At 37.5% G+C, this 11059-nt stretch overlaps 1 protein-coding gene across 5 annotated transcripts in view; it reads right to left on the bottom strand.

The window, feature by feature from the left end:
- Positions 1-831: 831 nt before the first annotated feature.
- LOC124282562 (rab11 family-interacting protein 4-like) overlaps positions 832-11059 on the bottom strand; it is a 140829-nt gene continuing 130601 nt past the window's right edge. For 3 of the 5 annotated variants that reach the window (XM_046718567.1, XM_046718571.1, XM_046718569.1), the window contains 3 exons: positions 6429-6569; positions 6202-6231; positions 832-2094 (listed from right to left, as the gene is read on the bottom strand). In XM_046718567.1, coding sequence (XP_046574523.1) covers positions 1975-2094; positions 6202-6231; positions 6429-6569 — 291 coding nt within the window. In that variant the 3' untranslated portion in view covers positions 832-1974. The remainder of the gene's footprint in view (positions 2095-6201; positions 6232-6428; positions 6570-11059) is intronic. The other 2 variants (XM_046718568.1, XM_046718570.1) reach the window with 1 other exon arrangement.

Below are 11059 nucleotides of genomic sequence, written 5' to 3'. Positions count from 1 at the left end.
TGGTTAGTTTGTATTTTACTGATGGGTAGCACCCTTATGATTTGCCTAAAACTTGGAGTGTAAAAATGCAATGAGAGTCATTTTATCTGCATGTTTTAACACATTTTGAGTCACATTTTGTGACTTAAATATGTTCTCCTTTCAACGTATACAGCCTTGCAATGTTGTATGTCATCTTTTTAAAGCCATAAGAAGCTTTGACTCCCATCCTTTAAAATGTATGAGAAGGGGTACAACCCCCATTGACCCAAAGCACATTTTTATTATTGTTGTTAATATTAAAATATCTGACTGACTGACTGACTGAGTTTAGTTTTACGCCGCTTTTAGCAATATTCCAGCAATATCACGGAGGGGGACACCAGAAATGGGCTTAACACATTGTGCCCATGTGGGGAATCGAACCCGGGTCTTCGGCGTGACGAGCCAATTAAAATATCTGATTTATTGCAAAACTACCCCTCAATAGAAAGGATTTGGACTGGGGATGCTTTGAGGTGTGCAGTTTGCATATAAGAAACTACATTTCTGGGAATAAATATAAAAATAACTGAATCAGACAGCCCCATGAATAGAGTTGAAATGGTAAATAAAATAGATTTAAAATAAGAGTGTTTTCATAAACACTTGCCATAAAAATGCATGCTGCACTATATTTTGTTAACAAACATTGAAAACTCTCAATGTCACTGGGCTTACTCAATAGCAATGGGTGTAGAGATGACAGATCACTGAGAGGAGATTATGCACATTCAATGATCTCAACAATAGGCATTGTTTCAGAGTGTTTTTGCAAGAAACGTTCACAAATTAAATCATATGGTTGCATTGTTTTGCTTTCACTTACATTGTAGATAAGATTGTTGGGTGGGGAATAGAAGTTGGGTGGGGAATTTGATATATTGCATCAATGCATACTTGTATTTCTGGACTTCGAGTTTTAATCTATTCTGTTGAATTTACTCAAAATTTTATTCCGTATTGTTAACATTAAATTCAGCAAAATTGTGTGTGCAAGCTATCAGCAATGACCCCATGAAACAAACTTTAGTTGAGAGAGAATGGATATATTGACTCGTTAATAGTAATGTTTGTTGTAGTTTGACTCTGATAGATCAACATGTTTTCGTGATCGTGAGACTCAATGGTGACTTGACAAACATATCCATACATATAAACAAATCCGACAACAGAGATCAGCTGAACAAAAGTGCTACGCATCATATTATTTCAAATATATTCATTAAAATATGGTATACAAACATAGTATACATGATTACTGGGTGAAGACAGCAGCAGGCAGTTAGAAGGCATGTAAGTCCCATCTATTTCATTTAAGCCCTGCTTTTCATTATACCTGCTTGTGGATGACAACAATTTTTTTCTAGCAATTTAAGATTAGGATTAAGCTGCAAAGCCAAGAAAGTCTTCTGAAGTGAATGCTATTTGATGGGTTTATACTTGGGACACAGAGGTGAACATAGAATTTGAACAAAAATATGTGACTTTCTTTACATCCTTGTACACATACATGAACATCAGTGTATTAGCATTTGGTGGAGCAAGCAATAACGTGCATTTGACTTCATATAAATATATTGATTCATCATTCATTCTATGCAATTGGCAACTATTTATATTGTTTCTGCCACACTGCATGAATTGTGCCATACTGCCAGGAGATCATTTGTGCAGAAGTCTCAATTCAGTGGCCAGTTAAATAAACAAAAAATGTCATATTGTTGAATAAATAATCACTGCCTCTGATACCACACCAATTCACATAGATTGTACAAAGTGTGTGTGTGTGTGTGCACGTATGTGCGAACATGATTTTTTTTGTGTGTGTGTGGGGGGGGGAGGAGAGAGAGAGAGGAGAGAAGAATCTCTGTATGTGACCCCCTGTGTTTGTGAAAAGAGGTATATAGGCATGTATGTACCAAATGCACAGAATATTGTGGGTGAACCCAATGATCACTGTTTCGTTATTTCTAGGAGAGATGGGTTTTTCTCAATGATGGTTAGGATGATCTTGTCAACATACTGCTTCAATCTCAAGTTGATTTCCTGTTCTTTCTTCAGCCTCTCAAGCAGCTGAAATAGACAAAATGTGAGTTAATAGCAACAGTGGCAGAATTGAAAACCAGGAATCTGTCCCTTGGGTTCAGTTGTTCATTACTGTAAATACTAGTCCTTAAAGGAGTAATCATGCATGGTATAAAAGAATCACTTGCTATCCTTGAATGGAAAGTTCTCAACATTTCATTTGCCATTTTGCCAGCGAAAACATCTAACTTGTTACATGCTTTGTCAACATTCTTGAGCTATAAAAATGATTACGAAGGCAAGGTTAGAAACGAATCAAAACAGTGGAATGAAGAGGCTCAAACAGGGTGAGAATGTGTGCAAAATGGTAACAGGTTTAAGTCTAGTGCCATAACAAAAAGAATGCAACTTGTTCAATAACAAAAGGGTGCAAAAGCAATATAGCTCACCTGGAAATATATTCAACAATTAGCATGATATTAAAGACTGCCACTTAACAAATTTAGCTGTTAGCATTGCTGTTTAAAATCTAAAAATTGACATGCTGATCCAAATATTCAAATTTGTTTAAATATTTATTGAGTGTGGCATTTATAGGAGTTACATTTAGGTAACAGTTGTAACAGCTCACCCAATTAATACACATAAATAGAACCAGGGTACAGAACTTCCCCTTATTGAGTGATATACTGTATTTTCTTGTGTATTGTGAACGTTTCTTTCACTGAAATTTCATGAAATATCTAAACTTTTTCTAATTATATAAAAATAATGCTTAGCAACCAACTCATAGATCACTTGACATCATTAGATGTCCAAAGAACTTACATTCACAATATATTGAGCATATATCAAAATATATAGGGGTACTTTATATTTCATAGTTGTGCTGCATTGTCAATATTTTTCCAAACATGAAGTGTTCATATAAAACTGAAAGTGCATCTAGCTTTGTAATTAAAATAGCTAGAAGCATGAGAATTTCTGTGTCTATTTGTTTTCCATTGGGTACCATGTGTTTTCCAAAATGTAAGCTATGCAATTGGTGTCAAAACACCTTGACTAAAATGAGTCATTAAACTAATGCAAGTAGTCCTTCATTTGAAGTACCACTACTAATAACGTGTATAATAACACTGAGATTGTAGACATAGAACTCCAAGATATTGTATGTGTTGATAAAAAAAATGAATGATATTTGCTATCTTCACAAAATTAACTTCAACTGCCGGGCATAAAATAAAAAGTAATAGATTCCAATTGTGCATGTTCAAATGTGACTGGTTGCTTAACCAAGGAGGATTGTACAGGACATTCTCATTAACTTCATCATTTACAGTAGCCATAATCCTTTCTGTTTTGCTGATGTTGGGGATACAAACACGTGAGGCTGATGATTGAAGCATTTAAACCTCAAAGGAGTTTGAACATCTCTAGATGAAGCGTAAACTCCTTCCATGCAGTGTGCCCAGGGAAAACATTTGCCAGGTAATTGGTCATACCAGGTATGTCAATTAACTGACAAAAATGTTATGTCTAAAAGCAATCTAAATGGATCACTGTGGTTTTCTGTGGATATTATTCAACTGGCATGTATGAGAAGATACTGCCAGGTCTTGATGGCTAAGGTGCTAGCCAGGTATTTGGGATGCATGACTCATTTGACCAATGGTCTTCTGGATACAGGTGACTGTTGAAGAAATTGTTTAAGAGACTCAGAGATGAGGAAACAAGGACTGATCTGCTAGTGCTGGAAGATCAGGCCAGATCAGGCAATCCTAAATTTGAAGTAAAACCAGAGGTTGCAAGTGGAGTCATCTTCCTCTGGTGAAGTCGAGCATGGATGTTAGAAGTCACATCAACACCTGCCAATAGTTTCTGCTTGAAATACTGAGCCACCTGCTCAAAGGAGCTACATGTGTATTCTGCAACAAGTTAAACTGACTCCAATGGAAATGTAGTGACTGTGATGGGATGAGACAAAGTTGATCACCAGTTTTGACAGGGAGTCGTAAATCTGACTTGAGCTACAAACAGTACCATGCATACCAAACTGGAACAATGAATCTTTCTGAATGGGGTAAGTCCAGTGATGTTAACTAGCTCCTATTCTGTATGTGTAGACACAGCTGAGAACAAAATGTAGGTATTACCAATGTTAATACCTAATTACCTAATATTAATAATAGCTGACTGAAGGAAATGCTTCAATCATCAGGACCATTATGAGCCTTTCATAACTAGAACAAAACCAGTTCTGGAGAGACAGCATCAACCTTAATTTCTTCCATCAGTTTCTGTTCCAACTGGATGACATTTTCCCAAATAAATATGAGATAATCTCGCAGGTGTAACATTTCAAAGGATGGGACAAGATTGTGCATTCAATTACAGGCCATACCCAAAGCCGGGGGTGTTGACCAACCACTTGTATTGGAAGAGACAATGGAAGACTCTGCAAGTGGTTAAGTGTAAGATGCCAGCAATGCTACATATTGCCATTTGTCACAATGTCAAGGCTTAAAAAGGGCTTGAGCAGGCTCAGAGTAAATATGCCCACCCCAAGAATGCAGTACCCCTTTTAGTCCTGGAAGGCAAAAGGCTTCACAGCTGCATGACAACCGGACATTATCGAAAAGCCTGCAGTGAATGGATGTAGCCTGTGCCTCAGATCCAACAAGTGTTCGGTGATAAAATCTGTAAATTCAGATCTGGGTGGCTGCAGCAACAAAGTTAAGAGAGGTAGGCTAGTCTTTGATAAAGCCTAAGCATTAAGTAAGAAGAAGACAGTACTTTCTGTTTATGATGTAGTCTCCTGAAGGAAGTCAGCTCCTGCCCTAATGAGAGCCAAGTGTTCCAATACAATGTTGTGGTCCACCATTACCAGGACATAGACTTCGATGTGAAGTTGTTAAGAACAGGACACATTAAAGAGTTAAGAATCCAAAGGACAGGATGCAGTCGGGAAATGCAACCAATAACAGGCTAGGTTTGGTCAATTTGAAGCAGGAGGGAGGTATTACATTAGAGGTGTGGTTGTGCGAATGGTTTCACGCTGTGCTATGAGTGACAAAGTAAGGCAAATTCCATACTGTCATAGCAGAAATATTTACATGTTATTCAAAAACAGTATGGTTTCAAAAATAAAATTTTAACTTCAGACTACATTTTACATGTGTGACAGCCTATTAAAAATTATGGAATGATCTCATGAGTGTGACAACACTAAAAAAAGGAAACTGCACTTAAGTACAGACAACAGCTGTCACAAATAGTATATTTTGAAACACAAGTACAACCATACGGTGCTATTTGCTTGTATGAAATGGGCAATAAAATAACTAGACTTATCACAGATTTATAGCTAAAACTAGCATAACACCCTCAAAGGATATCACTATACACAACAAGGCATTATACACATGAGCCGTAGATTTACCAGCCACCATGCCAGGGACCACAGGGACTTTCAGTACCTTTGCTAACTGCAAGGTATCGATGGCAGGATTTACACTATCCCTTAAGTTGCTGACAACTGTTTGCAAGTTTAGCCAACAAAAACAAAATTAATAGTAAACAATTAAAATTGTCGCAAATATAATATACCATGAATGAAGTGGCACTATGTACCCTCTCAGGAAGACATTTACTTTACACTACTTTAACCCCCATAAAGGAGAAAACCACTAATAATCTCTCTGGTGCTTGTATAATTTAAAAGGAATTCATTTTATACAGTTTATATTATTCAGAATTTATGAACAATTCTACTAATTTTTACAAAAACAAATAATTAAATGACTACCAACATTGTTAAAACAATCCTTTATTGATGATGATCTCAAATATTTATCCCTTGTGATGAATGACCTTTTAAACAAACATATTACGATCCTATTTGAAGTTGATAGCATAACATCATGGTATTAAAGTTTGCCATCTCTTAAACAGCATCAGCTGAGCATGAGCTCTAAATTGCTGAATGGATGCTGTTCATAGATACTACCAGATCAAAATGGGCTGAATAAGTTAATCTATTCTTGATGACTTGGAGTAACATATAGTCTTGGATGTCTGTGAAGAGCCTGGGAATACTAGCCGAGTATATGCCTTTGGGTTTAGATGATATGAGTGTGGTTAGTAGCAATCTCTTACCTGCTTTCTAAAATCTTCGTCCACAATATTCTAATCAAAAGAACAAGGAGATATGAAGAGACAGAGTGCCAGATTGGTACAAATCTCAGGCAATCAGGAATGCAATGGGTTCTCTCAGAAGAAAGTCTTATGAAATGCAGAGTTTTCGCTGATAAAAGCATCTTGACAATGCCTTCTGTTAGATTTAAACATGGGTGTGAAAGTTGAGTATGTTACCAACACATTACCTCTTCCTTTGTCAGGTGCTCTAGTTCCTCTGCAAGTGTTGTTCCACTAGTATCTCGCAGCAATGACCTGCCCTCCTCCATACATCGAGTTAGTAGCTGAGCATTTAAGTCTTCATTGGAGTCTTTCAGGATCTTGTTCTCCTGTAACAGTTCATGGCATGTGAGAAGCTGATAAGTGGTAGCATTATTATTGAGAGAAGTGAAATGATTTGTGTCACTGGCTATATTGAGAAAAGAAACAGACAAGTTCTCACAAATACAAATATTTTGATGTACAAGTAACACGCCACATGGTGCAAATTGTTTGGAATAAATTGAATCTCATCTGCAAAGTCAGTGCAGACAATTCTTTAGGCTTGCCTATATTTCATATAAAATATTAACTTTCTAGTTAAATGGTCCTAACTTATTACTATTAAATACATAAGGATTACTTGTAATTAGTTACAAATTATAATCATTTGTAGTTATAGTCCGTTTGACTTCAGTTTGGACCGATGAAAAACCAAATCTACCAGCAATTGGTCCTCCCTCGTAAGAAATAGCGAAACTTAACAACAAAATAATGATCATTTGTTAAACAACTTTTTTATTCGGGTGTCCAAAATTATGAGACAAATCATCAGAGTTGGTCTGTCGATTTCATGTGACTGTGCAAAATTTGGTTTTGTTGCAATTATTAGATTTTGTGTTAGTGAGCAATTCATCGGTCCAAAATGAAGTCAAACGGACTCCATTTGTATACTTAAATATATTAGCGAACGCATGAATTACTTTGCTATATTGTGTTACTTGCTGGTAAGGCTCACTGATCATTGTATCCCCATTTTGTAGATTGATGCTTAATCTGTTAAACGGTATAGGAATCTATACCAAATCTATACTGAAACGTCATATCATAACATAATGAATTTGCAATCCATAAAGTATCCTATCTTTCTTAATCACTGAACTGTCTGGACCCAATTCATATATTTACAGTCCACTATCCTATTGCTCAGTGCAGAATTAAACAAACCAAAAACACCATTTCTGCAGATACATAAGCATATTTGATTATAACCTCATCATTATGAATAGAAATAAAGACACAAGAAAACTTTGTTGTAAGGCTACATTTGAGCACAGTATCCTATGCAGAACAGTCATTCACAACTAAGAGCAAACACATAATGTTTGTGATATACTGGCACATTGGCACTGTTTCCCTATGGTAACAGGATCTAAATATATACGGGTAGTCCCTTCTGGCCCCACTTGATCAGATGGTTCAGTAAACAATCTTGTTTAGCCTAAATGGTATATATCTTAAGTTACTGTAAGCATAATAAACTAGGCACATAATGAAACTGTGCATACAAAAATTTTAAATCTAAATTTATCAAACCTGTGTTGACACATAAGGATGTAAACTCAGAGATTAGTGACATGTATCCAACATGCATGCACGTGCCACGTTCCGTGACATCAGTGGGTTCGTCCTTGAGATGTGCAATACGCTGTTGCACGTGCATTCCGGGAAAGAGAAACAGAGCAAATGAATGCCACACAAAACTGTCACTTTGGAAAGCTCAACCCCTGCCCTTGCGATCGTTCAAAAAATTAAACGGCTATTGGAACACATAGCATGCCAAGGCTCACGTCTGCACAACGTCATGAGGCCATTGGGATGGTCCGTGGGGGAATGTCTCAACGACAAGTGGCTGCACATTTCCACTGCCACCGGAACACCATTTCTGCACTGGTGAGACGCTACCAGAACACAAATGACGTCATCGATTGGCCACGTTCTGGACGCCCGCGTGTAACAACGCCAAGACAAGACAGGTGGATAAGGGTGACCCATCTGCGCCACAGGTTTCTAACTGCAGTGATGACTGCCGGAACCATCCCAGGACTTCGCCGTATCCACCCCAACACAGTTCGACAACGTTTACGTCATCACGGGATCAGACCACGACGTCCCGCCATACGGCCTATCCTGACACGTCATCGACAAGCTCGCCGAATGTGGTGCCGAAATCATGTCGGCAGACCCTTGTGTTGGTGGAGAAATGTTGTTTTTACAGATGAGTCCAGGTTTAACATTTCCCATAGTGATGGACGTCAATGTGCCTATAGACGCGTGGGAGAATGTTATGCACAGGCCTGTGTCTTGGAGAGGAATCGCTTTGGTGGTGCTTCCGTGATGATTTGGGGTGGAATAACAGCACGCCAAAGAACTCCTTTGGTGATTGTTCAGGGCAACTTAACTGGTGTGGGCTACAGGGATCAGATCCTTCGACCTGTGGCAATTCCTTTTCTGCAACGTCATGGCCCTGGGTTAACATTCCAACAGGACAATGCCCGCCCTCATAAGGCAAGGGTTGCTATGGATTTCTTGCAACACCACAACGTTGACTTACTGCCTTGGCCTGCAAATTCACCGGATTTCTCCCCGATAGATCATGTTTGGGACGAGATGGATCGACGTCTACGCCGTCTTTCTCATCCGCCAGATAACGTCCTTGACCTTGCAACAGAACTTGAGAGAATCTGGCGTGACATCCCACAAGCCTTCCCTGCACGTATGATAGGCTCTATGCGTCGTCGATGCACTGCTGTTCTCACTGCCGATGGTGGACATACCCGTTATTGAGCTTGTGACATGGTCGTTTGACCCCTGTCCCGCTTGTGGACTCGTGCCGTCATTGTGATTGACTTTTCAATTGAAATTCTCCCGACTTGTTATGGTCTCATGATCCCTCCATTAAAGTTTATATGTACCTTTGACATTGTTATCGTACTTATCAACTGGGATAATATTTTGACAATGCACAGTTTCTTTATGTGGCTAGTATACATTATTGAGTTTGTCACATTCAATACAAGTTGCAAGTAAAATATTCTTAGAACATTCGGAAGTGCTATTCAACATATAAACCAAATGTTATGTTCCAAGACAAATTTTCAGTCAACATGAAAATATTGCATGCTACCATATTTTCTTTAATAACTACATCAAATTCCTTCATTGACTTCAGGTATCAATGTCTCATAAACTAAGCTGTGTACATCTTTCTTCCCAATCTACCAGTGATTCAGTTAAAACAAACCTAATAAAATAATGTAAAACAAATTTGATGCAGTGATCGGAAAAATTATATCTTTTACTATGGTGTCCTCTGGATTAAAACCTCCCTTTACTTATGTTGCAAATTTCAATAAAAGTATCGAAGAACATTCACTGTGAACATATATTACTGAAGAATGTGAATATTCATGTATTTTCTAGCGTGTGTACTAATCCTAAATGTTCAGATCACTTGACACAAATTACATCCTTGACATATAGTATGACTACGATTATTGTTTCAAATGTCAACTGATGACCATTCAATGTCAACTTATCTAACAAATGTCAGAAAAAATCTGTTATCTAATATGTGTGGGTGTATGCACAAGCAAGATAACATAACATCTTTCAATGCATCACTCTCATTAGCTAGGACATTTTGAGAAGTTTGACAGATTAATTCCTGATAAAATAGAGATTACTAACCAGATTGTAACCAGTGATAATTACATGTGGCTTGAGATACCTGTAATGAGGAAGTGACCTGTATTGGTGTAATGTGTAGTGTCAACACTTCCGCTATTGTTACATAATTTGCCGATGAATAAGTTCAATGGATATCAATTAGTGTCATGGAAATTAGTGTTCATTTGTCAATTAATTTTATGAGAGATGGCTAAATTGTTGTTATATTCTGTCTTGTTATGATGAATGCTACCCGAAGACAATAAAGACGTCAAGAGATATACGTTTTCTGTCTTTTATTAAGTTCTCAAAAGTAGACATGGTCAGACTGAAATGCATCATTACAACAATGCAAGAAGAGTACAGACACATTTTTCGCATTAATAAAATGTTTGCATTAATTTCATGATTTACAGTAATTATACACAATGATAACTACTGCTTGATAGTTCACTCAAATACCAAATTAGGTATTTTGTCTCATGTTTTAGTTCTTCCAGATGGGTGTGAATGTCAAGCAATGGTTTGAGAATCTGTTATGTATCTCAGAGCTCACTTTCACTGAAAGTATTGCTTTTGGCTGAAGAGATCAAATGCCATTGACTGATTTTTGGTAAGGGACCAGAAAGATATTGTGTTCCCGTCTAGTGCATGCATTATTGAGAAAATATCAATGATGTGTAGCTCTGAGGACCAGCCGCAATTGCCACAAATGCAATAATTCTTGAGAAACTGATTGAAAAACTTTGGTCAATCATTGCTGTCATGGATTAAGTGATCATTTCTGTACTAAGTGACAACTCATTAAGTTAAAGAGGTTGTATGACATTGGGTCTCGGTCGCTTCACTCAAGTCTGGAAAATCCATGGTAGCTTCCTGGGCATGGATGCATATCAGTAATCTCTCTCAGCCCAGCGAGGTATGTCTGCTAATTTCTCAATACACGGTACCTGCATCCAATGCATTTTGGTAAACCCCAGGAAAATTATTTCTTTTCTCTGACATTCTACTGGATTTGGAAATGAAGTCACATTAACTTTGAGTCCCCTTTACTGTAAGAGGTCTGCAATCATTTGTATTTAAAAAGAATCTGAAAAAAAGAATCAATTTT

Source organism: Haliotis rubra, unplaced genomic scaffold (assembly GCF_003918875.1).
Source record: "Haliotis rubra isolate DU_JTF1 unplaced genomic scaffold, ASM391887v1 Scf30, whole genome shotgun sequence".
Classification (NCBI taxonomy): Eukaryota; Metazoa; Mollusca; class Gastropoda; order Lepetellida; family Haliotidae; genus Haliotis; species Haliotis rubra.
The sequence above is the reverse complement of the archived record's forward strand: the minus strand, read 5'-3'. Positions and strand labels throughout refer to the sequence as shown.